This window comes from Bidens hawaiensis, unplaced genomic scaffold (genome assembly GCF_021521415.1).
Source record: "Bidens hawaiensis isolate Kalapana, Puna unplaced genomic scaffold, B.hawaiensis_p1.1 tig00067836_1, whole genome shotgun sequence".
In the NCBI taxonomy this organism is placed as follows: Eukaryota; Viridiplantae; Streptophyta; class Magnoliopsida; order Asterales; family Asteraceae; genus Bidens; species Bidens hawaiensis.
This window is the reverse complement of record NW_027502029.1, coordinates 11,822-34,796: the sequence shown is the minus strand read 5'-3', so window position 1 is coordinate 34,796 and position 22,975 is coordinate 11,822. Positions and strand designations below refer to the sequence as shown.

General features: G+C 37.5%; 1 protein-coding gene across 1 annotated transcript; it reads right to left on the bottom strand.

The window, feature by feature from the left end:
* Positions 1-4,164: 4,164 nt before the first annotated feature.
* LOC143605067 (uncharacterized) lies at positions 4,165-5,824 on the bottom strand. The gene is made up of 2 exons (XM_077081323.1): positions 4,585-5,824; positions 4,165-4,467 (listed from the first exon to the last, which is right to left on the bottom strand). The coding sequence occupies exons 1-2, from the start codon at positions 5,751-5,753 to the stop codon at positions 4,272-4,274; spliced, it is 1,365 nt and encodes a 454-aa protein (XP_076937438.1). The 5' UTR covers positions 5,754-5,824; the 3' UTR covers positions 4,165-4,271.
* Between the last annotated feature and the right edge of the window lie 17,151 nt (positions 5,825-22,975).

Below are 22,975 nucleotides of genomic sequence, written 5' to 3'. Positions count from 1 at the left end.
GCAAACATGCCTATTTACATGAGCCATCTCTGATATTTCGGGTGGCCTAGACGATTACTAAAAATAAGACACTTATATATAAATGTTTTTTCAAAGATCGGCAATAACTGTGATAACAATAAGCCAAAAAAAAAAGTTATTGTAGCGAAGACAAATACAAAATGTTTGTTAATCATCCATATATGTTATGGGATTAAGTGTTTAACCAAACTGATTTATTATTATTATTATTATTATTATTATTATTATTATTTTTATTTTGTTTTGGAACAACTTTTCTTGTGTTTTTTTAGGTCATCGCATTCCCCAATTGAGCTCAGTTGCCCCACTCTGTTTTAACCGGGGCAACACTATGAGTTAAAGCGTATAAAAGGGTTGAATTACCCATCTTTTGATATCGGGCCCTTAGCAGTGGTTGGGACCAACTTGTCTTGGAGACGGACCTGGTCTAATATACAAGTGACCATCATAATTCATTAACTTTAATTTCTAGTGAATACCAATATGGAATCTTGATCTTGTTGGAGTTAATTCCCGAACTGAGTTATGGGTCGGGAAGGTGGGGTCGGTTCGAGCTAATGGATCGATCTCATTAATTAATTAATTATTATAATTAAAGATATTATCTATTTTATTTATTGGATCTTATTTAATAGCTAAATAGGAGTTTGTACTTTACTCTAATTGTAATCAACCTCTATATAACCCCAAAGAATTCATGTAAGACTTAATGGAGAATTGATCAAGTTTTAAGTTATTTTCTTGATTAATAAAATTGATTAGTTGTGCCAGAATATTCTTCGGCATTTAATTTGATCTGGGTAATTAGATCCCGGTTCACTTGTCACAAATTATCAGCTTTTTACTAAATTCATAAAATTACAAAGAGAAATAAATAAATAAATAAATAAATATATATATAACTCACCTGGATGCATCAGTCATAACCTGAGAGGTATGTCGTGTTTTGAGCATGCAAATTGGCGCATTGTCGTCGTAATTGCTCTCATCATCGCTAATAATAATATTGGCAGCTCGTTTTCGTTTAGTAATTCGAGTAGTCGATGAATGAACTCTAGACTCGTCCATATGTTGTTCTTTGGCACCTCTAAGTCCATCATTAATCAGTATTTATAATGATGGTGAACTGACGACCAGCGGTTACAACTGCACATCTACTCATGTTACCATACATGAGAAATACGTGGCAGTTACACATTGTACGTTACAGACAACAAAGAAACCGATGGAAGTGGTTGGTTTTCTTTTGACTAAGTTGACCACCACCCATGGTTTACGTGACACGAACTCACGTATACATGGAAAATTTTTAAAATGAGATTTCAAATATGTCCATCTAAAATTCATATTCCCTATGTGTCTTTTTACTAATTCGGCGTCTCCTCTACGTTAGAAATTCACGACGACATGTTTCTTAACTCGTCGCCTCCCCGCTATGTTAGCTCAAAATCCGTCGCCTCCCCGCTATGTTAACTCAAAACTCGTGCCTCCCCGCCATGTTAACTCAAAACTCGTGCCTCCCCGCCATGTTAGCACAAAACTCGTCGCTTATCCGATGTGCTAGTTTTAAAAAACATGTCGTCTCGAGTTTCTAACATAGAGACGACGATGGGCTAGCAAAGGGACAGAGAGAAAATTTGAATTTTGAAGAGATATATATACATGCACCACTTGCACGCCCTTAAAAACACATTAAGTCATATATACATGCACTACTTGCACGCCCTTAAAAACACATTAAGTATTTTTTTTAGACCAATGACTTTTTTGTGTTTAGGTTACCGTACTTCTTAAATTTGGAGTCCTATTGTCCCACTCTGGTCAAACTATATTGGCTTCAAAGTTTGGCTTGGGCGTTCTCCCGAGAAATCATACCGCCGACCGCCTCTTGACAGTCGTTGTGCCACTACAAGAGTAGAACTCTCTGGCATAACACACGGTGGGACGAAAACCCAGGTGGACTCGGGGTTCGAACTAACAATTAGGGATGAGCAAATTCGGCATTGGTACCGTCGGTACCAAATATTTGAGTTTTCGGTACTGGTATGTACCGAATTTTACTTGTCCCGGTACCGAACCGAACATTTCAGTACCGATACCAAAAAATTGCAACTTTCGGCTGGTACCAATCTCATCCTTACTGACAACCTTTGCACAAAGTGTAGCTCAAATCCTTAATTGTTAATATCCACCTAAAAGTGACACAAGTGGAAATGTGTAGCTCAAATCATTAATTGTTAATATTCGCCCAAGAGTGACACAAGTGAGAATCGAACTTGAGCCTCCACTGAAAAACCTAAATTTCCTGTCACTAAGCCACAAGTGGGATGCATAAAAATTCATGTGTTGTTTGTTAACTATATAAATTAAATTATATTATGAAGCTTCTTATGAAAATATTAACCACTCTTAAGAGTTTACTGAATATTTAAAGAGACTCAATAGTTCTCGTATAGCGCCATTTTATGTGTTATCTTGGATTTTAATTGTTGTTATAGCTAATCATAGTAACATACTTACTAGTTGATACATAAATCCAATCAACAAGGTCGGATTTATGCTGATAGTAAGGGGTGCATGGGAACCTCGTGTTTTGAAATAATAGTGTAACTATATATATAAAATCTAGAGTGCAACCCCTTATTAAATTGGAGTGCACCACTTAATCAAAATCTTAAAGTGATGGAGTGGCAAAAGTATTGGTTATTAATATTAATGTCTTGAGTTCAATTCTCAAGTTGGATTCTCTTTTGATTTTAATTCTTGAATTGGATTGTTTTTCAGTTTTTACAAGTTGTGTTAAGTACTTAGCTATTGTATTTAACCTTTATCCATATTTATTCTCTCTTCTCTTTTACATCTCCGGCAGGATTTAAATATTGTTAAAAGGGTTTATACAATTGCTAAAATCTCCTGAGCAGCTAGTAGTTGGTTATTCAGTAAATTAAAATTGAAAATGATGATTAGTCCCATTATAAAACTCATTCTTTTATTATTGTTGTTAAAACTATATTAAATACGTGCATAGTTTACTTAACACAAATAATAAATATTACAAACTCAATTGTTGAATCATAAAGCCCAACTATACGTAATTTTAAGCTGATTACACTTGGAAAATAGATTCTAATAATTCTTTTACAACACAATTGGTGTACCAACATAACGTAATGATTTTGTGCTTTTTTTTTCTAGATTTTTGGAGATTTGTTACATTCCACAGACATTAGGTCAGTCATACCTGATCTGAACCAACCCAAACCATTGAACCGACCCGATTTTTTTATATCCAACTTTACGAAATTGGAGCATCTAAAAACAGTGCATCCCTTGAAGAAAATTTCTAGATCCGTCACTGCCAATCAATATATTGTAGAATTGCATGTTTTTCATCTATGGTCAAAGTTTAAATGTATAGAAGGGCATATATTGAAGGGTATCACAAATTTGACCGTTATATTCCTAAAGAAGATTCAGACGTATGTGAGACGATTTTAATTGGTGACGGATACATAAATTTGTTTATTTGATGTATAAAAAACATCTCGTATACCAGAGGACCCGTCAATTATTCATATTGTCATATGTGAGTGTTCAGCTATCCAAATGTAGCATTTGCCAGATGATGTGGAACGTTGTTCTTTGACATGGTTTAACGCTGCTCTTTGAACTATTTACGGATAACGCTCATTACATGTGTGAATAGTAATTTTGCAAACAAATGTTTATGCAGAACAACTATGTAAAAGAATAAGCACTTGTCACGACATGGAACGGTTAGGTGAACTTCAAGTTGTAATTATTATGATGGTAAACACAAGTTTGAAATAACTCCAGACTAATATGTTAGGTCTATACAGTTGTGTCGAAATCAAACATGTTAGTTGAAAAGGATAAAGACTCCCGGCAAGTACGTTAGATCTTAACATACTATAGCCATGTCGAAATCTAACCTACTGCTCTAATTTTTTATCGTCGATATAGGTGTATTGTATGCACTCTAAATTTAAGTCATTTAACACAACCATGTATAGAAAAACTTTATCTACCAAAATGAATATATACTACTCTAGAAAAAGATCATATTCAAAACACAACTAATAAACAAAATATTCACAAGTCAAAAGAGCAGTAGGTTACCATGGTGTGCATATTACATCTACATAGGGTACTATTAGCAGCAAAACAAACAACCAAACTAACCATATTCTAATTAATCTTAGCTAATATTAGCAAAACAAACCACCAAACTAACCGTATGGTGCTGGCGGGAAATAAGGATCTTCTTTGTTCTCGTAAATCTTAAACAACTGTTTTGAGTATTTAAGTGCAAGATTCCTGCATCGTTTGACCCCCTTTGCGTCATATTCTTTCAGTTCTTCCACTGTTTTGTTAAGATCGCCATCAGGATCTCGCCCCATGAGAAATACAGCCAGCTCACTACCCCTACATGATCACACATACATACATACATTTTTAACAGCATTAATCACAAAGTACAAGTGAACATCATAATTTCACTAAATGTATGAGGTTTTTTATTTAAAAAAAAAAAAGACTCACTTGTTTGCATCGGGCTGACTAAACCCTCGCTCGTTATGGTGTATAGTTACTTTAGAATCTTTCTCGTCATCTGTTTGTTTCCTATAAAGAGCACAAACCGCGCTCATACACAATTTAGGATCTTTACCAAAATCCGATAACATATCCGCCTCTAATTCCCACTTCAGATTCAGACTCTTTTTCCTACCAATCCTATCCAAAGTTTCTTTATATTCATTCAACACATCTTCTGATTCATCAGCGCTATCACCACTTTCAGATTCATAAACCGAAACACTTTCAGAACTGTCAACTATAAACCCACCCAAACTTTCATCTTCGCTCTCTGACTCATCTTCAACAACATTATTATTCTTATCTTTTTCATTTTTGGATTCTAATTTTCTCAGCCTCGTTAGGCGGCTGCTACTTACATTTTCTTCAACTTCTTCATCTAAATCTGTCATAGCCCGAGACCTGCTTCGTGTTTTGAGCGTGCTAATCGGTGCATTGTCATCATCACCGTTTTCATCATCGCTGGTAATAATATTTGCAGCCCGTTTTCTTTTAGCGCTTCTAGTATTCGATGATTGAACTTTAAACTCATTCGTATGCTCTTCATCAATATGTTCTAAATCAGTCTTTTGGAGGTAACTCTTGGAAGAACTTTCACTTTTAACTTTTGGAATCTCGTTCTCGTTTACATCCTCGTCACTAATATCGATAACGGTACGAAAAGCGGATTGAGCAACACCGGGAGTCGACGGGGCCATCTTCTTATTCAAACACCCCTCTTCCTCAAACGATAACCGCTTTCTAACCTCTTTAGTTCCCTTGGCGACCACACTACCCTCCTCTTCGACTTTCACATTCGTGCGGTCCATCTTCGACTCCAATTCCTTAACCTTCTCCTTCCAAACCAAAACCTCAGTTTCCGCCTTCCGTTTCTCACATTCCAAAACCTTGTTTTCAATCATCACCTCAAGAATATTATCATCATCTATAACCTTCTGAATCGCTTCGATCTTAACCTCGAGTTCTTGGTTCCTTTTCCTCAAACTATCCACCTCGGTTTCCAACATCGAGCACCTCGTTTCGTTTCGTTTGCTCTTTTCGTCCAATTCGAGGCATATTTTTCTAAAATTCTCAAACTCCTTGACAAAATCTCTCTCAAGATTCATATTTTTCATTAATCCAAAGTTTCCTGAAGATTCTTTTCACCATTAAAATTCACAATCAATCACTGTATTACAATTTACAACAAACCCTAGGTGGTTCAAAATTAACAAGTATAAGCTTAACAGAAACCCTAATTACTTGAATAAAACTTAATAGAAACAAATTGAATGCAGTAGTATGACAACTTACGAAGAAATTGAAGATTACATCGGTCGTATGAAGTCGGTTATTGGTTTAAAGCCTCGTAAGTGATTTGGGGTTTGTATTCGGTAAACGAATATGGTCCATAGTTTATATTCGTTTATGTTTTAATGTTTTAAAAATGGCTATTTAACCATATAAATCCTACTTTAACTTAAAATAACGTAAAGTATATGATTTCACTAGATTTTATCTTCTGTATTACAGGGGTTTTCTTACATTATTCGTTTCTAATATATATGTTTTTAGATTTTAATTTTATTTATTGTAAGATAGTTAATAATATATTTAGGGTTGATGATGAAAGGGTTACACAAATAAATAAGATGTTATAACCCGGTTTAAAAACTATCTATGTTTAGTGACCCATGACCCGCTTATTTTTTTTACTAATAAAATTGTTTCTTAATTATAAATATATCCTTTTTTTTAGATCAAATATTATTTTTTAGTATATATTATTTTATAGGATTTTCATATCAAATATTTGGTAAGATTAATTTTTAATATAATGAGATATTATAACCCACTTAAAAGCTATCTGGGTTTGGTAAGACCAATACCCGTAAATTGGGATCAAATGCATGAGAAGCCTACGGGGTTGTTTTATATTATTCGTTTCTAATATTTATATATATTTTTTGGAATTTAATTTATTTATTGTATGGAAGTTAATAATATAGTTAGGATTTGATAATGAAATGGTTCACAAATAAATGGTTATAACCCGATTTAAAAACTATATAGGTTTGGTGTGACCCGTGGCCTGTTTATTTTTTTACAATAAAATTGTTTCTTAATTTATAAATAATATCTTTTTATAAAAAAACCAGATATTAATTTTTAATATATCCATATTTTATAGGATTTTTATATCAAATATTTGGTAAGATTAAATTTTAATTTAATGAGATGTTATAACCCGTTTAAGGACTATCTAGGTTTGGTGAGACCCATCCCCGTGAATTCGGGTCAAATGCATGAGAAGTCTCTATTTACAAATAATGCAATCTGGTGGCTTGAGAGAATGTAGGGAGCAACCAGAGAGCTTTTAAAGGTTTCGTTTATATATATTACTAGATAGATTTTATCTCATGTATTACGGGGATTGTTTTACATTATTCGTTTTTAATATTTATATATGTATATTTGGATTTAAATTTTATTTATTCTAAGAAAGTTAATAATTAATATACTTGAGGTTTGATGATAGAATGGTTTCACAAATAAATGATACGTTATAATTCGGTTTAAAAACTATCTAGGTTTGGTGATACCCATTACCCGCTTGTTTTCTTTATTATAAAATTATTTCTTAATTATAAATAATTTCTTTTATTTAAATAAAATAGGATATTAATTTTTAGTATATCCCTATTTTATATGATTTTTATATCAAATATTTTATGAGATTAATTTTTAATATAATGAGATGTTATAACTCATTTAAGAGCTATTTGGGTTTGGTGAGACCTTTACCCGATATAATGAGATGTTATAGCCCATTTTAGAGCTATATGGGTTTGGTGAGACCTTTACCCGTGAATTCGGGTCAATGTGTGAGAAACCTTCATTTACAAATAAAGCAATCTGATGGCTTGAGAGAATGGTTGTTTTACATTTTTCGTTTTTTAATATTTATTTTTTGGATTTTAATTTTCTTTATTGTAAGAAAGTTAATAACATACTTAGGGTTTGATGATAAAATGGTTTCATAAATAAATGATATGATATAACCCGTTTAAAAGCCATATGAATTTGGTAACCCATGACCCGCTTATGTTTTTTATTATAAAATTGTTTATTAATTATAAATAATATCTTTTTCTTTTTAAATTGGATATTAAATTTTAGCATATCCCTATTTTATAGGATTTTCATATCAAATAATTGATAAGATTAATTGTTAATTTAATGAGATGTTATAACTCGTTTAAGAGTTATCTGATTTTGGTAAGACCCATACCCATAAATTTGGGTTAAATCAATGAGAGGTCTCTGTTTAAAAATCAAGCAATCTGGTGGCTTCCATAAAATGGGAGAGCGACCACATCACGACACGTAGGATTTTAGGGGTTTCGTTTATATATATTATAGATAGATATAAAATATAATCCACAATAAGAAGTAATACAAAAGCACCCGATTTTCAAAAAATAATCCAAAAGTTTATTCATTTCAGTGTTAATCGTTAGGTTAAAACTAACTTTTGAAAATGCGGGTTGCAAAATCTCAAAAATCTCTTGGACTTACATGTATTTTATAAAAGAACAATTGGTTCAATGTTCTAGTAAATCGCAAAACATATCAGCTGATATGCGTAGCCCGTTATTTTACCTGTTACACCGGCCGGTACGAACCGCTGTCTAAAACACTGCAATTATGTTTATTAAGTTTGTTTGTTTACATTCATGAATAGTTCGTTTATGTTCTAAACGAGTACGAACATGGTCATTTTCTTAATAACGAAAATGAATAAACAAAATTGTTTAATTATATGTATGTGCTCGTTTTCGATTGAGGTTAAATAAATGGGGCATTTGCATATATCCCTTTCCTAAGCTTCTTTGTTACATATTTACCCAATCCTAACGTATCAATTACATATTCCCCTTTCATAAACCACATATATTACTTATATATATCCATTTCACTAAAATTATTTTATTAAATGACTATAATCTTTAACAAATAAAATATAATTTTAATACCACTAAATTTTTTCTTTTTTACCGGCGTGTATGCTGAACGGACATTAAATCATTTTAGCCTTTTTTTTTAAATCTATGTTTTAGTTTTCTAAATAATATAGCATTATTTGTTTTTGTTATAGTTTAATTAATCATTCAAAAACAAGTTGACAAAAAAACGTGAAGATCTTGTTGTCTCGGTGAAAAGTTTCTCAACCCACCATTTTCTTTGACAAGCTTTTAACTCATCGTATGACTTCAACAAGCCAACGATGGTGGAATTCCTCGCCGGTGGTTAATCCAATTCTGTTCGTCTTTTCGCCCTCAATCCCTCACAGACCTTCAACTCACAAGTACTCATAACCATATCATTTAGTTTACAAAACTCATTCACATATTTATAGGAAATGGGTTGAGAATACTCTTGATAGAGAAAGGGAAAGACAGATAATTTTGATGTGTTTATGAGTTTCATTTAAGAGAAGAAAAAAAGTGAAAAGAAAAGAAAGAAAAGTGATGGGTTTTAAAAAGTATATTCTATGAATTGAAAGGAACAGAAAGAGAAGGAAAAGAGAAGAAAAAAAGAGAAAGGGAATGATTATTTTCCTTTCTTTAATTTCGTTAATGAACTTCGGGACACCCCTAGTGAAAGGAGAACACAAAAAAACAAAGAGGATGGTAAAGAAACACGGGAAATGGATAGCACATACGACATTCTGTTTCCGGTTTTCTGGTGAGTAAAATTTAAAAAAAAAGAAAGAGAAAAAAAGATGGTAAAGTAAATATAAACTTAAAATTTAATAACTATCTACCCTCTAAAGTCAAAATCTATCTTTTTATTATCTATCGAATATCAATATATGAGAAGACTCCCGTAGTCACACATTATTTATCGAATATTACTGATATATAATGATGATTGACATAATTCGAATATGTATTTGAAACTTAATTCATCTTTATCATGTGACCCCGACTCGAAATTTGCTTTACCATTAGACAACAAACAACTTAATCACTGTAACCTTCCCCCCCCCCCCCCCCCCCACCCCAAATAAAAACTTTTAGGTCCATCATCGTCACCAAATATATAAATCTGAAATTTAAAAAGAAATAAAACTTAAACATGGAATAAATCTTAAATTCGTTAAAAAAAATACCAGGAATTTAATCATAATAAATGTAAATGATCTTCTAATATTATAAAAAAGTCAAACCGTAGTAGTAATCCGGTCAAAAGAGAATTTGCGGGAAAATGATAATCATTCAATTTAAAAATTAAAAAAAAATGTATGAACACTAAACTTATTAACCCTAAAAATCTAAAATCCTTTGATCCAGCAGACGTACGAAGGTATAAACATTTGTGTTAGCATCATCTTCAGTTTCTTCGTAAGTTCATTTAATAAACAGACGAACATGAACAATAAATTCCGATTAATTAAATGGACGTGCATAAACAAAGGTTGCGTCCGTTCATTATATTTATGAACGTTCGGTAATGTGTTTGTTTATGTACAGTTATTTACGTTCGCTAATGTACGTTTGTAGTTACGTTCATTCATTCATATTTGTTTGTTTATGTTCCTTCGTTAAAAGTTTAAACACTTTTTATAGTTTATATTTTTGTAGTTTATTATCCAAACATTTTAATTTTGGGGGACTAGACCCTTTCACGCCTTTTATTTTTAATAATAATGAATATGATTATTATGTTAAGTTAAACTTGATTTATCATTTGGATGGTTAGGGTCCTATGCAGCAAATCTCGGTTACCGGTCCTAATGTGAAATATTGGTAAAAATATGTGTCAGAATATCGGTACCGATAAAATCGGTGATATTGACCGATATTTCACTGATATATCACCGTTATATCACTTATATTCTCGATATCAGTGTTTTAAGTCTTAATTTTCAACTTTTAGTGTTGAATGTTGGTGTTTTTAATCTTAATCAGTGGGTTGGGTTATAATAGGAAGTATAGTTTTTGTAGGAAAGATAAGAAGTAATTGTGACATCTGCCCGATCCGACCCGACCCAGGTACCCGTTTCTCTTACCCGAACTCTTTCTTTTATGATTTAATATTTATTTATACTTATATTTTACTTTTAATAATAATATATACTTTCCTTCCCGCCTCTTTCTCTCTCTTTCTTTCCGCCGTCCCGTCCCTCTTCCTTCTCTCTTTCCGCCTTCTTTTCCCTCTTGTCGCCGTCCCGCCCTTACGCCTTGTTTCCCTCTTTTTCTTCAAACTCTTTGCTTATCCTTTGGTTCTTCCCGCCTAAGGATGTCTGCAGCTCCACGCGCCAGACTCCTTACATGGAAGCCTGCGTGAAGACATCTTGTTCCTGCGATGCGTGAAGAGAACTCTTCTCGCAGCGCGCTAAGAATGCATGTTCTTCCCGCAATGCGCTAAGAATGTATGTTCTTCCCGCGATGCGCTTAGAATTCTAGTTCTTCACGCAGCACGCTAAGGATGTGATTCTTCCCGCAGTGCGCTAAGGATTGTTGTGCCAGCCTTCGCGCTCGCGCACTCAGCCTTCTCGCGTTTGACCCTTTAGTCTAGTCTTCTGTTTATTCTAGCCGTTTGCTTTTGTAATGTCTTTTCTTCTGAGCTGTTGACCTAACCTATCTAATGTCTGAATAGTTACTTTCGGCGCAGCATGCGTACCAACCCCATTGGTTGGTAGAAAAAGTGACTGACATTATCTTTTGAGATCTGCTTTTGCCATGCTTGACCAGTACCTTTATCTGAACCGCCCATGCTTTTTTTTACTGTTCCCTGACAGCTTTATCTTGCCCCCTGCAGCTGCCATATCTTTTGATATCTTTTGTTATCTTTTGTTTTGTCTTGTTCTGTTTGTCTTGGAATCTTTTCCTTTTTTTCTGGATTTATGTCTCCTAGGGTTTCTCTATAAATAATAGTATTATTTTTCCTAACACTACACACACAAAACACTTACTCTCTCCTGACCTCCTCCTTGCTCTCTCTGCCGCCTCCCTCTCTGCCTCCGTTTTCTCCTCTCCTCTGCCCTGTTTCCCGGTAATATATTTAATAACTTATTAATTATGCTAACTTGTAATCAAGACTTAAAACCAATCATTAAAACAATAATCTTTAATTATAGGTTAACTTGTGCTTGTTTAAAGTTGGTTCTTGCTTTACCTTACACCGCACCGATTATCAAGTGAGTAATCTCGTACCTAATCCCTTTTTGCTTTTAATGTTTTGGGATGTTCATGTGTTCATACAAACTTAGAGTCTTAAACTTGTTTATGAACTTTAGTCGCGCAGTATCCCATGTGTTGAGGACGTAGACTTGGCTGTTTATTTGTATGTGTGGATCATTAACCGTCTTGTCGGTCTATTCCGCAGTTTTCATGGTACCATTAGATGAACACGGGAGAACATTCGTTTATGATTTTCTCTTTTGTTACACTTGCACAGTTAGTCTTGTTTGTGAGCTCAATTGTGAGCACTGGCAGTCTTGTCTCTTAGAGTTGGTCCCGATCTGATTACACCCTTGTTGAAACCCAGACATACACATGTTGCGCGCAGATTTATGATTATCTATGTATTGTATTAAACTTGATTTCTCACCAACACGCAAGTGTTTGACGTTTATTTTAACACATGTTCAGGTTTGCAGTAGCTGTTTTGGAGCTTGTGGACACGTAGGACGTTTTCACTTTTGGACCTAGAATTAAAATGTATCAAGACAAGTTAATGTTGTTTGAATGTTATAATTTATAATATATTGATTTATGTTTGATTTATGTTCTTTATTTTCCCCGCTGCGCGTAGCGCGATAAAATGTGTATTAATAAATATTGACACCAATAGTGTCGCGAGTAATGAAGCAATATGTGGCGCCCCGATGTATAATCCGCCTTTGGTCGGGGTGTTACAGATTGGTATCAGAGCTCGTTGACTTTAGGATAGGTGGTTAGACGTAACGGCCTAGAATACCTAAGAGTCCCTTCTCGCGCATGAGAGAAATCTCATGTTTGCGCGCTTATTGTTAATTACTCGTTATTTATGAATATGCTCGCACTTGCGCAGTATATGATTTTATGTTTTATTCCGCGATATTTCGATTTTTGTGAATTTCGATTTTTATTGATTTTACTTACATATTCGTTTGTTGGGATTGAAAATCCGAAAAGTCATGGTGATACATGAATAGTTGATTTTCAATTTCCATTTACGATTATGTGCTGAGGTTGGAGACTTGAAAAGTCATGGTGATACATGAATTGTCAACCTCCAATACTCATTTTCTTGTATGTTTTATATTGAGGATTGAAAAGTCATGGTGATACATGAATCGTCAATCTCCAATACTCGTTTGCTCGTATATTTTAAATTGGGAATTCGGAAAGTCATGGTGATACATGAATTGTCGATTCTTGATTCGAATTTGTTACCTTTATTAAGTCTGCATTTAGGATCATTTATTTTACTTAAACTGTTGACTGTAACTGACTCCGTGAAACCAAGCTTTATAAGATTAAAACTTTGCGCTAAAACCAAGATATTAACTAAAATTAAAATTTTTATAGAATGCCTCCGCTATCTCGCCGATTTCAGAGAAGAGAAACCTCGCGCATGCGTAGACAGCAACGTTCCCAGGAAATGGCCGCCGCAATAGCCCAAGCTTTGAGCCAAAACAATACCAATACCTCGAGTTATAACATTAAGTCCTTTAACGCGGGTAACCCTCCAAAGTTCACAGGTCTTGAAGGAGCCACCGTGATGCTCCAATGGCTCGAAAAGATTGAAAACACTTTCCTCCATACCCAATGCCCCTCAGACAGACGAACCCTGTATGCTTCCAGTGTCCTGGAATCCAGAGCGCTTACATGGTGGAATGGAGTAGCTCATGCGCGTGGCGCAGAGGCTGCTTCTAGCATGACATGGGAGGAATTCAAGGAAATTCTTACGCGAGAATTCTGCCCTCCCAACGAAGTTAAGCGCCTGGAGGAAGAATTCTGGAACTTGAAGCAATACAGCGGAGAAGCGCGCGAGTACGCGACGCGCTTCCATGAACTAAGCCTGCTTGTCCCTCACCTTGTTACCCCTTCCCGCCGAGCCATAGAGAAATTCCTTGGGGGTCTCCCCATGGAAATTCAAGATTCTGTATGGGCCAGAAACCCAGTTACCCTCTCTGACGCCATCGAGTTGGCCGCTGTGCTCAGCGACAACCATGTCAGAGCAGGAACCCTGTTCCTGCGGGGAACTGAGAAGACCAAACTCACCAAGACTGCCCCTGAACCAACAGAAACCAAACCAGAACCCTCAAACCGTAACAACCTCAAGCGCAGGCGCAAGGCCTATGCGCTTACCAACCCGCCCATTGTCCAGCAACCCGCATACCAACCCACAGTTTACGCGCCTAACCCACTGTCAGCCTACCCAACACCTCCTGTAGTCCATAACTATGCCTTAACCAATCCCGCACTCCCTGCCCCGCCAACTAAGAAACCTTACACAGGAAACCATCCCTTTTGCCCAACCTGTAGATTTCACCACCCAACCCAAACCCCGTGTCGACTTTGTACCCGATGTGGCCGTACTGGTCACACTGCTGAGAACTGTAGAGTCCTTCCCGCCAATCCAATTGCGCCAACACCACCAGTCTACCCGCAGAACCCACAATCAATCTACCAAAACCCACGACCCAGATCGTGCTTTAACTGCGGTGATCCCAGTCATTTCCGGAACGCGTGCCCGAGACTACAAGTGCAAATCACACAAGCGAATCCGGTGAACCAGATTTCGAACCAAGTGACGCGTGGACGAGCCTTTAACATAACAGCGCACCAAGCGCAAGCGAATAATGACGTAGTTAATGGTACATTTTTGCTTAACGGATTTTATGCTTCTGTACTTTTTGATACTGGCGCCGATCGAAGTTTTATTTCTCGCGCGTTTGAGCAGAAGCTTGCGCGACCGCGCAACGATTTAAAAGAAGATTTTTCAGTTGAATTGGCTAATGGTGAAACTGTTTTAATAAACTCAGTGATTAAAGATTGCACGCTTAACCTTAACGAAAACGATTTTCTGATTGACCTCATCCCCATGCCTCTTGGAAGCTTTGATGTTATTATTGGTATGGACTGGCTCTCGAAGAATCGCGCCGAAGTTATTTGCGCCAAGAAATTGATTCGCATACCTCGAGAAAATGGTGATCTTCATATTTACGGCGAAAAACCCTCCAGTGGTCTTAAACTTATGTCTTGCGCCGAAGCCCGTAGGCTCATGCGGAAAAGGTGTGTTGCATTTCTAGCCCATGTGGTTAAACCTGCCGAAGAGAAGAAGCTTCGCGATATCCCTGTTGTGCGTGATTTCCCTGAAGTTTTTCCTGATGATCTTCCTGGTATCCCTCCCGCTCGTGAAGTCGAGTTCCGTATTGATCTTGTCCCTGGTGCTTCCCCCGTAGCTAAATCTCCTTATCGTCTTGCACCCGCTGAGATGCAAGAATTGGCCAGCCAACTTCAAGAGTTGACTGCTAAAGGATTCATTCGCCCTAGCTCTTCGCCCTGGGGTGCTCCGGTGTTGTTCGTTAAAAAGAAAGATGGATCGTTTCGCATGTGTATTGATTACCGCGAGTTGAACAAACTCACCATTAAAAACCGGTATCCCTTACCGCGTATTGACGACCTCTTTGATCAACTCCAAGGTGCCTCTTGTTTCTCGAAGATTGATCTCCGCTCTGGCTATCACCAGTTGCGCATCCGCGATGAAGATGTTCCGAAGACTGCTTTTCGAACTCGTTATGGCCATTTTGAATTCTTGGTCATGTCCTTCGGTTTAACCAACGCACCCGCCGTTTTCATGGATCTAATGAATCGGGTGTGTAGGCCTTTCTTGGATAAATTCGTGATTGTGTTTATCGATGATGTTCTGGTGTATTCTAAGACCAAGGCCGAGCACGAGCAACATCTTCGGTTGGTGTTGCAAAAGCTTAGAGCCGAGCAGCTCTTTGCCAAGCTCTCCAAGTGTGAATTCTGGTCTGATGAAGTACAGTTTCTTGGCCATGTTGTGAACAAGATGGGTATTCATGTCGACCCATCCAAAATTGAAGCAATCAAGAACTGGATTACGCCATCCTCTCCTTCTGAGATCCGTTCCTTTCTGGGCTTAGCTGGTTACTACCGGCGATTCATTTCGAACTTCTCAAAGATCGCTTTGCCTTTAACAGCTCTGACGCACAAAGGTAAACCGTATATTTGGGGCTCGAAGCAAGAAGAAGCCTTTCTAACGCTCAAGCGTTTGTTGTGTGAAGCTCCTGTTCTTGCGCTACCTGAGGGTAATGATGATTTTGTCGTGTATTGCGATGCATCCAACCAAGGTCTCGGTTGTGTTCTTATGCAACGAGGCAAGGTTATCGCTTACGCATAAAGGCAACTTAAGGTTCATGAAAAGAATTATACAACTCACGACCTCGAACTTGGTGCAGTTGTTTTTGCCTTGAAGATCTGGAGACACTACCTTTATGGTACTAAGTGTATCCTTTACACTGACCATAAAAGCCTTCAGCATATCTTTGATCAAAAGGAACTTAACATGAGACAACGCCGATGGAACGAACTCATCAGCGATTACGATTGTGAGATCCGGTATCATCCTGGTAAGGCTAATGTGGTAGCCGATGCGCTCAGCCGAAAACCCTGCCAGCTTAACTGTATTTTGCCGCGCACGCAGCTTCACTTTGCGCCGATCCAAAGCAACCTTGAATCGCGTATTCGTGACGCGCAGCGCGCATCCATCAGTAACGGTAACCTTCGCGCCGAGTTAGCGTGTGGCGCGGAAGCACTTTTTGTCCCTAATCTGAGTGGAATTCTCTGCTATCTCAATCGCATCTGGATTCCCTTTGATGAGAATCTTCGCGCTGATATCCTGAGTGAAGCGCATAAATCTCGATATTCCGTTCATCCTGGCGCTGATAAGATGTACAAGGATTTGCGCATTACTTATTGGTGGCCCGGTATGAAAAAGGATATTGCTGTGTTCGTAGCTAGATGCCTGACTTGTTCTAAGGTAAAAGCTGAACATCAACGCCCATCTGGTTTGCTCGAACAACCAGAAATTCCTACGTGGAAATGGGAAGGTATAGCGATGGATTTCATTACCAAGTTACCTTTGACAGCAAGCAAACATGATAGCATTTGGGTAATAGTGGATCGATTGACTAAGTCTGCTCACTTCCTGCCCATTCGTGAAAACTACCGTGTTGAGCAACTCGCGCAGCTGTATGTCAAGGAAATTGTCTGCCGCCATGGTACTCCTTTGAGCATCATATCCGATCGCGATGGCCGTTTTATATCTCGCTTTTGGAAATCTCTCCAATCTGCGCTAGGAACTCGCTTGGACATGAGTACGGCATATCATCCTCAGAACCCCGACCAAAGGCGGATTATACATCGGGGCGCCACATATTGCTTCATTACTCGCGACACTATTGGTGTCAATATTTATTAATACACATTTTATCGCGCACGCGCAGCGGGGAAAATAAAGAACATAAATCAAACATAAATCAATATATTATAAATTATAACATTCAAACAACATTAACTTGTCTTGATACATTTTAATTCTAGGTCCAAAAGTGAAAACGTCCTACGTGTCCACAAGCTCCAAAACAGCTACTGCAAACCTGAACATGTGTTAAAATAAACGTCAAACACTTGCGTGTTGGTGAGAAATCAAGTTTAATACAATACATAGATAATCATAAATCTGCGCGCAACATGTGTATGTCTGGGTTTCAACAAGGGTGTAATCAGATCGGGACCAACTCTAAGAGACAAGACTGCCAGTGCTCACAATTGAGCTCACAAACAAGACTAACTGTGCAAGTGTAACAAAAGAGAAAATCATAAACGAATGTTCTCCCGTGTTCATCTAATGGTACCATGAAAACTGCGGAATAGACCGACAAGACGGTTAATGATCCACACATACAAATAAACAGCCAAGTCTACGTCCTCAACACATGGGATACTGCGCGACTAAAGTTCATAAACAAGTTTAAGACTCTAAGTTTGTATGAACACATGAACATCCCAAAACATTAAAAGCAAAAAGGGATTAGGTACGAAATTACTCACTTGATAATCGGTGCGGTGTAAGGTAAAGCAAGAACCAACTTTAAACAAGCACAAGTTAACCTATAATTAAAGATTATTGTTTTAATGATTGGTTTTAAGTCTTGATTACAAGTTAGCATAATTAATAAGTTATTAAATATATTACCGGGAAACAGGGCAGAGGAGAGGAGAAAACGGAGGCAGAGAGGGAGGCGGCAGAGAGAGCAAGGAGGAGGTCAGGAGAGAGTAAGTGTTTTGTGTGTGTAGTGTTAGGAAAAATAATACTATTATTTATAGAGAAACCCTAGGAGACATAAATCCATAAAAAAAGGAAAAGATTCCAAGACAAACAGAACAAGACAAAACAAAAGATAACAAAAGATATCAAAAGATATGGCAGCTGCAGGGGGCAAGATAAAGCTGTCAGGGAACAGTAAAAAAAAGCATGGGCGGTTCAGATAAAGGTACTGGTCAAGCATGGCAAAAGCAGATCTCAAAAGATAATGTCAGTCACTTTTTCTACCAACCAATGGGGTTGGTACGCATGCTGCGCCGAAAGTAACTATTCAGACATTAGATAGGTTAGGTCAACAGCTCAGAAGAAAAGACATTACAAAAGCAAACGGCTAGAATAAACAGAAGACTAGACTAAAGGGTCAAACGCGAGAAGGCTGAGTGCGCGAGCGCGAAGGCTGGCACAACAATCCTTAGCGCACTGCGGGAAGAATCACATCCTTAGCGTGCTGCGTGAAGAACTAGAATTCTAAGCGCATCGCGGGAAGAACATACATTCTTAGCGCATTGCGGGAAGAACATGCATTCTTAGCGCGCTGCGAGAAGAGTTCTCTTCACGCATCGCAGGAACAAGATGTCTTCACGCAGGCTTCCATGTAAGGAGTCTGGCGCGTGGAGCTGCAGACATCCTTAGGCGGGAAGAACCAAAGGATAAGCAAAGAGTTTGAAGAAAAAGAGGGAAACAAGGCGTAAGGGCGGGACGGCGACAAGAGGGAAAAGAAGGCGGAAAGAGAGAAGGAAGAGGGACGGGACGGCGGAAAGAAAGAGAGAGAAAGAGGCGGGAAGGAAAGTATATATTATTATTAAAAGTAAAATATAAGTATAAATAAATATTAAATCATAAAAGAAAGAGTTCGGGTAAGAGAAACGGGTACCTGGGTCGGGTCGGATCGGGCAGATGTCACAGTCTCCCCTACTTTAAGAAATTTCGTCCCGAAATTTATCTCGAAGTAGGTTGCGCAGAGAACAGGTGCGGGTACTTGATCTTCATTTGATCTTCCCTTTCCCATGTAAACTCGGCTCCGCGCTTGGACTCCCAACGAACTTTCACGATAGGGATACGACTGCGCTTGGTTTGCTTAACCTCGCGATCCATAATCTCAACAGGCTTCTCAACGAAATGCATAGATTCATCAACTTGAACTTCATCAAGTGGAATGTGAAGGTTCTCGTCAGCTAAACACTTCTTGAGATTGGATACATGGAACGTTGGATGCACATTACTGAGCGCGGGCGGCAGGTCAAGTCTGTAGGCAACTTTTCCCACACGCGCGAGAATCTTGAATGGACCAACATAACGAGGAGCAAGCTTACCTTTCTTCCCAAAGCGGACAACACCTTTCCAGGGCGACACTTTGAGGAGAACAAGATCACCAACTTGAAATTCGAGAGGCTTTCGCCTGCGATCTGCGTAACTCTTCTGTCGGCTTCTAGCAATCAGCAGATGATCACGGATCTTGGCGATTTTATCTGTTGTCTCTTGAACAAGTTCGGGTCCTGTGATTTGAGTTTCACCCACTTCGCTCCAACAAATCGGGGAGCGGCACTTACGACCGTAAAGTGCTTCAAATGGGGCCATACCAATACTGGAATGATAGCTGTTATTATAAGAGAACTCGATCAAAGGCAGGTGCGAATCCCAATTACCTCCAAAATCAAGAACACAAGATCGGAGCATATCCTCAAGAGTTTGAATAGTTCGCTCAGACTGACCGTCAGTCTGAGGATGATATGCCGTACTCATGTCCAAGCGAGTTCCTAGCGCAGATTGGAGAGATTTCCAAAAGCGAGATATAAAACGGCCATCGCGATCGGATATGATGCTCAAAGGAGTACCATGGCGGCAGACAATTTCCTTGACATACAGCTGCGCGAGTTGCTCAACACGGTAGTTTTCACGAATGGGCAGGAAGTGAGCAGACTTAGTCAATCGATCCACTATTACCCAAATGCTATCATGTTTGCTTGCTGTCAAAGGTAACTTGGTAATGAAATCCATCGCTATACCTTCCCATTTCCACGTAGGAATTTCTGGTTGTTCGAGCAAACCAGATGGGCGTTGATGTTCAGCTTTTACCTTAGAACAAGTCAGGCATCTAGCTACGAACACAGCAATATCCTTTTTCATACCGGGCCACCAATAAGTAATGCGCAAATCCTTGTACATCTTATCAGCGCCAGGATGAACGGAATATCGAGATTTATGCGCTTCACTCAGGATATCAGCGCGAAGATTCTCATCAAAGGGAATCCAGATGCGATTGAGATAGCAGAGAATTCCACTCAGATTAGGGACAAAAAGTGCTTCCGCGCCACACGCTAACTCGGCGCGAAGGTTACCGTTACTGATGGATGCGCGCTGCGCGTCACGAATACGCGATTCAAGGTTGCTTTGGATCGGCGCAAAGTGAAGCTGCGTGCGCGATAAAATGTGTATTAATAAATATTGACACCAATAGTGTCGCGAGTAATGAAGCAATATGTGGCGCCCCGATGTATAATCCGCCTTTGGTCGGGGTGTTACAGTAATCTTGTCCATTGATTTTGAATATGGAGAGTTGAGATTAGTTTAGGGGGAAATCAAGTATGAACATAAGGAGAAGGGTATAAAAAGAATAACACATTTATTGAATTTCTCTCTCCACATGCAAGATACATGTCAAATTCTCCCATCATTTTAAAACGTCCATAACTTTTTTTTACGACTTTTTTTATTGAAAAACAAATTCACCATAATAACGAGTGTTTTTTTATCTTTTATATGAGTACCATATTGTAATAAAAAATTAAAAAAAATTAGTGGGTTTTTACAAATTGTGTTTTACCAAATTGTATTTTACAAAATTGTGTTATACAATAATATGTTTCATTGTGTTTTTTCTATTGTATTTTTTACATTGTTTCATACAATTGTGTTTTTTATTGTGTTTTTATCATTGTATTTTTTTTCATAGTGTTTTTTTCCATTGTGTTTTTCATAGTGTTTTCCATTGTGTTTTTTCGGACTTTTCCGACGATGTGGTGGCGGTGGGTGATGGTTGTGGTGGCGGTGGGCGATGGAGTGGTGGTGGTTACAGGAGATGATTGAAGATGTAATTGGGTTTTATGTAAGTGGGTTTTTGAAATGAATGTAAGTGGGTTTTGAGACTAAAGTAAGTGGGTTTTGATATAAAAGTGTTAGACAAAAATACCCTCCTTCCTAGCCTTCTTAGGAAAATTAAACTTCTTATTTGAACCAAACCTCTTAATCAGTTCCTACTTGCTACAATTGTTAGTGTTTTGCACGTTGCAAAAGGATAATTTGTAAATAGTAGAAGTGTATACTTAATTGTTAGTGTTAAAGTGATATGTATATAAATTCTGCATGGTATTAAAATTACCGATATCCCACCAATATCTCACCGCGATAACCGATATCTCAAATATCGGTCCTTGACCGATACCCAATATTTTTCCGCATTAACTTAGGTCTAATGTTTTGGACTAACAATGCTGCATTATATTTTCAAATTAATATATATTCGCTTGTTTTCATTTATGTTAGTTTAGAAAATTGACGGATAAACAAGAAGACGAAATTCTGTTTGGTTATGTGTTGTGAACCATTCGCTTGCTCGATAAAAACTTAACGAATTAACACGAACAAGGCTTTGTTCAGTTCGGTTCGTTTACAACCCTACTATACTTGTTTACCATTTCACTGAACCATTGTTTGTATTTTGTTGTAAACTTGTAATGCAGTGATTGTGAATATTGATGGCGACACGAACCTATTAGAAACTTTGGATTGATGAAAAAGATGGCTCTTCAGACAGATTTTGCTAAGGAATTTGAATATTATAGAAAAAGATGCTTGGAATTGGAAAAAAAAGAGCAAAAGGTATGAAATGAGGTGTTTGATGCTGGAAACTGAAGTTGATAATTTGAAGAAAACGAACCAAGAACTCGAGGCGCAGATCGCAACAACTCAGAAGGTTGAGGATGTTAATGTGGTCCCAAACAAGAAGATGGCCCCGTCTACTCCCGGCCTTGCTCAGTCCCCTTTTCATGACATTATCGATCTGAGTGACGAGGATGAAAACGATAACGAGATTCCAAAGGTCAAAAGTGAAAGTTCTTCCAAGAATAATATCGAAAAGGTTGATCTGGAACGTACTGATGACGAACATATGGACGAATTTAATGTTCATGCATCGAACACTGGGAGTTCGAAAAGAAAACGGGCCGCAAATATTATCACTAGTGATAATGATGATGGTGACGGTTATGATGTCGATCTGCCAATTTGCATGCTCAAAACACAGCGTACCGCTTGGGTTATGATAGATTCAGATGAAGAAGTTATAGAAAATGTAAGTGGAAGGCACCTAAGGAGGTTGAGAATATCAAAATCCAAAAATAAACAACAACAACAACAACAACAACAACAACAACAACATAATAATAATAATAATAATAATAATAATAATAATAATAATAAAGATGATGATGATGATGATGTTGTTTTAGGTGTGTTAGAGAGTGAAGATGAAAGTTTGGGTGGGTTTATTGTTGACAGTTCTCAAAGTGTTTTGGTTTATGATTCTGAAACTGGTGATAGCGCTGATGAATCGGAAGATGTGTTAAATGAATATAAAGAAACTTTGGATATGATTGGTAGGAAAAGGTTTCTGAATCTGAAGTGGGAGCTTGAGGCAGATATGTTAGCTGATTTTGGCAAAGATCCCGAGTTGTGTATGAGTGCGGTTTGTGCTATCTATAGGCGACAAACAGACGATGAGAAAAAATCTAAAGTAACAAAGCACCAAAACTAGCGAGGGTTTAATCAGCCTGATGCTCCCAGGTAAGTTTTTCTTTTCACAGAAAAATTTATAAATTTAGTGAAAGTATGATGTTCACTTGTAATATACTAATATGCGATTAATGTGTGATATCGAAGGGCTAGTAAG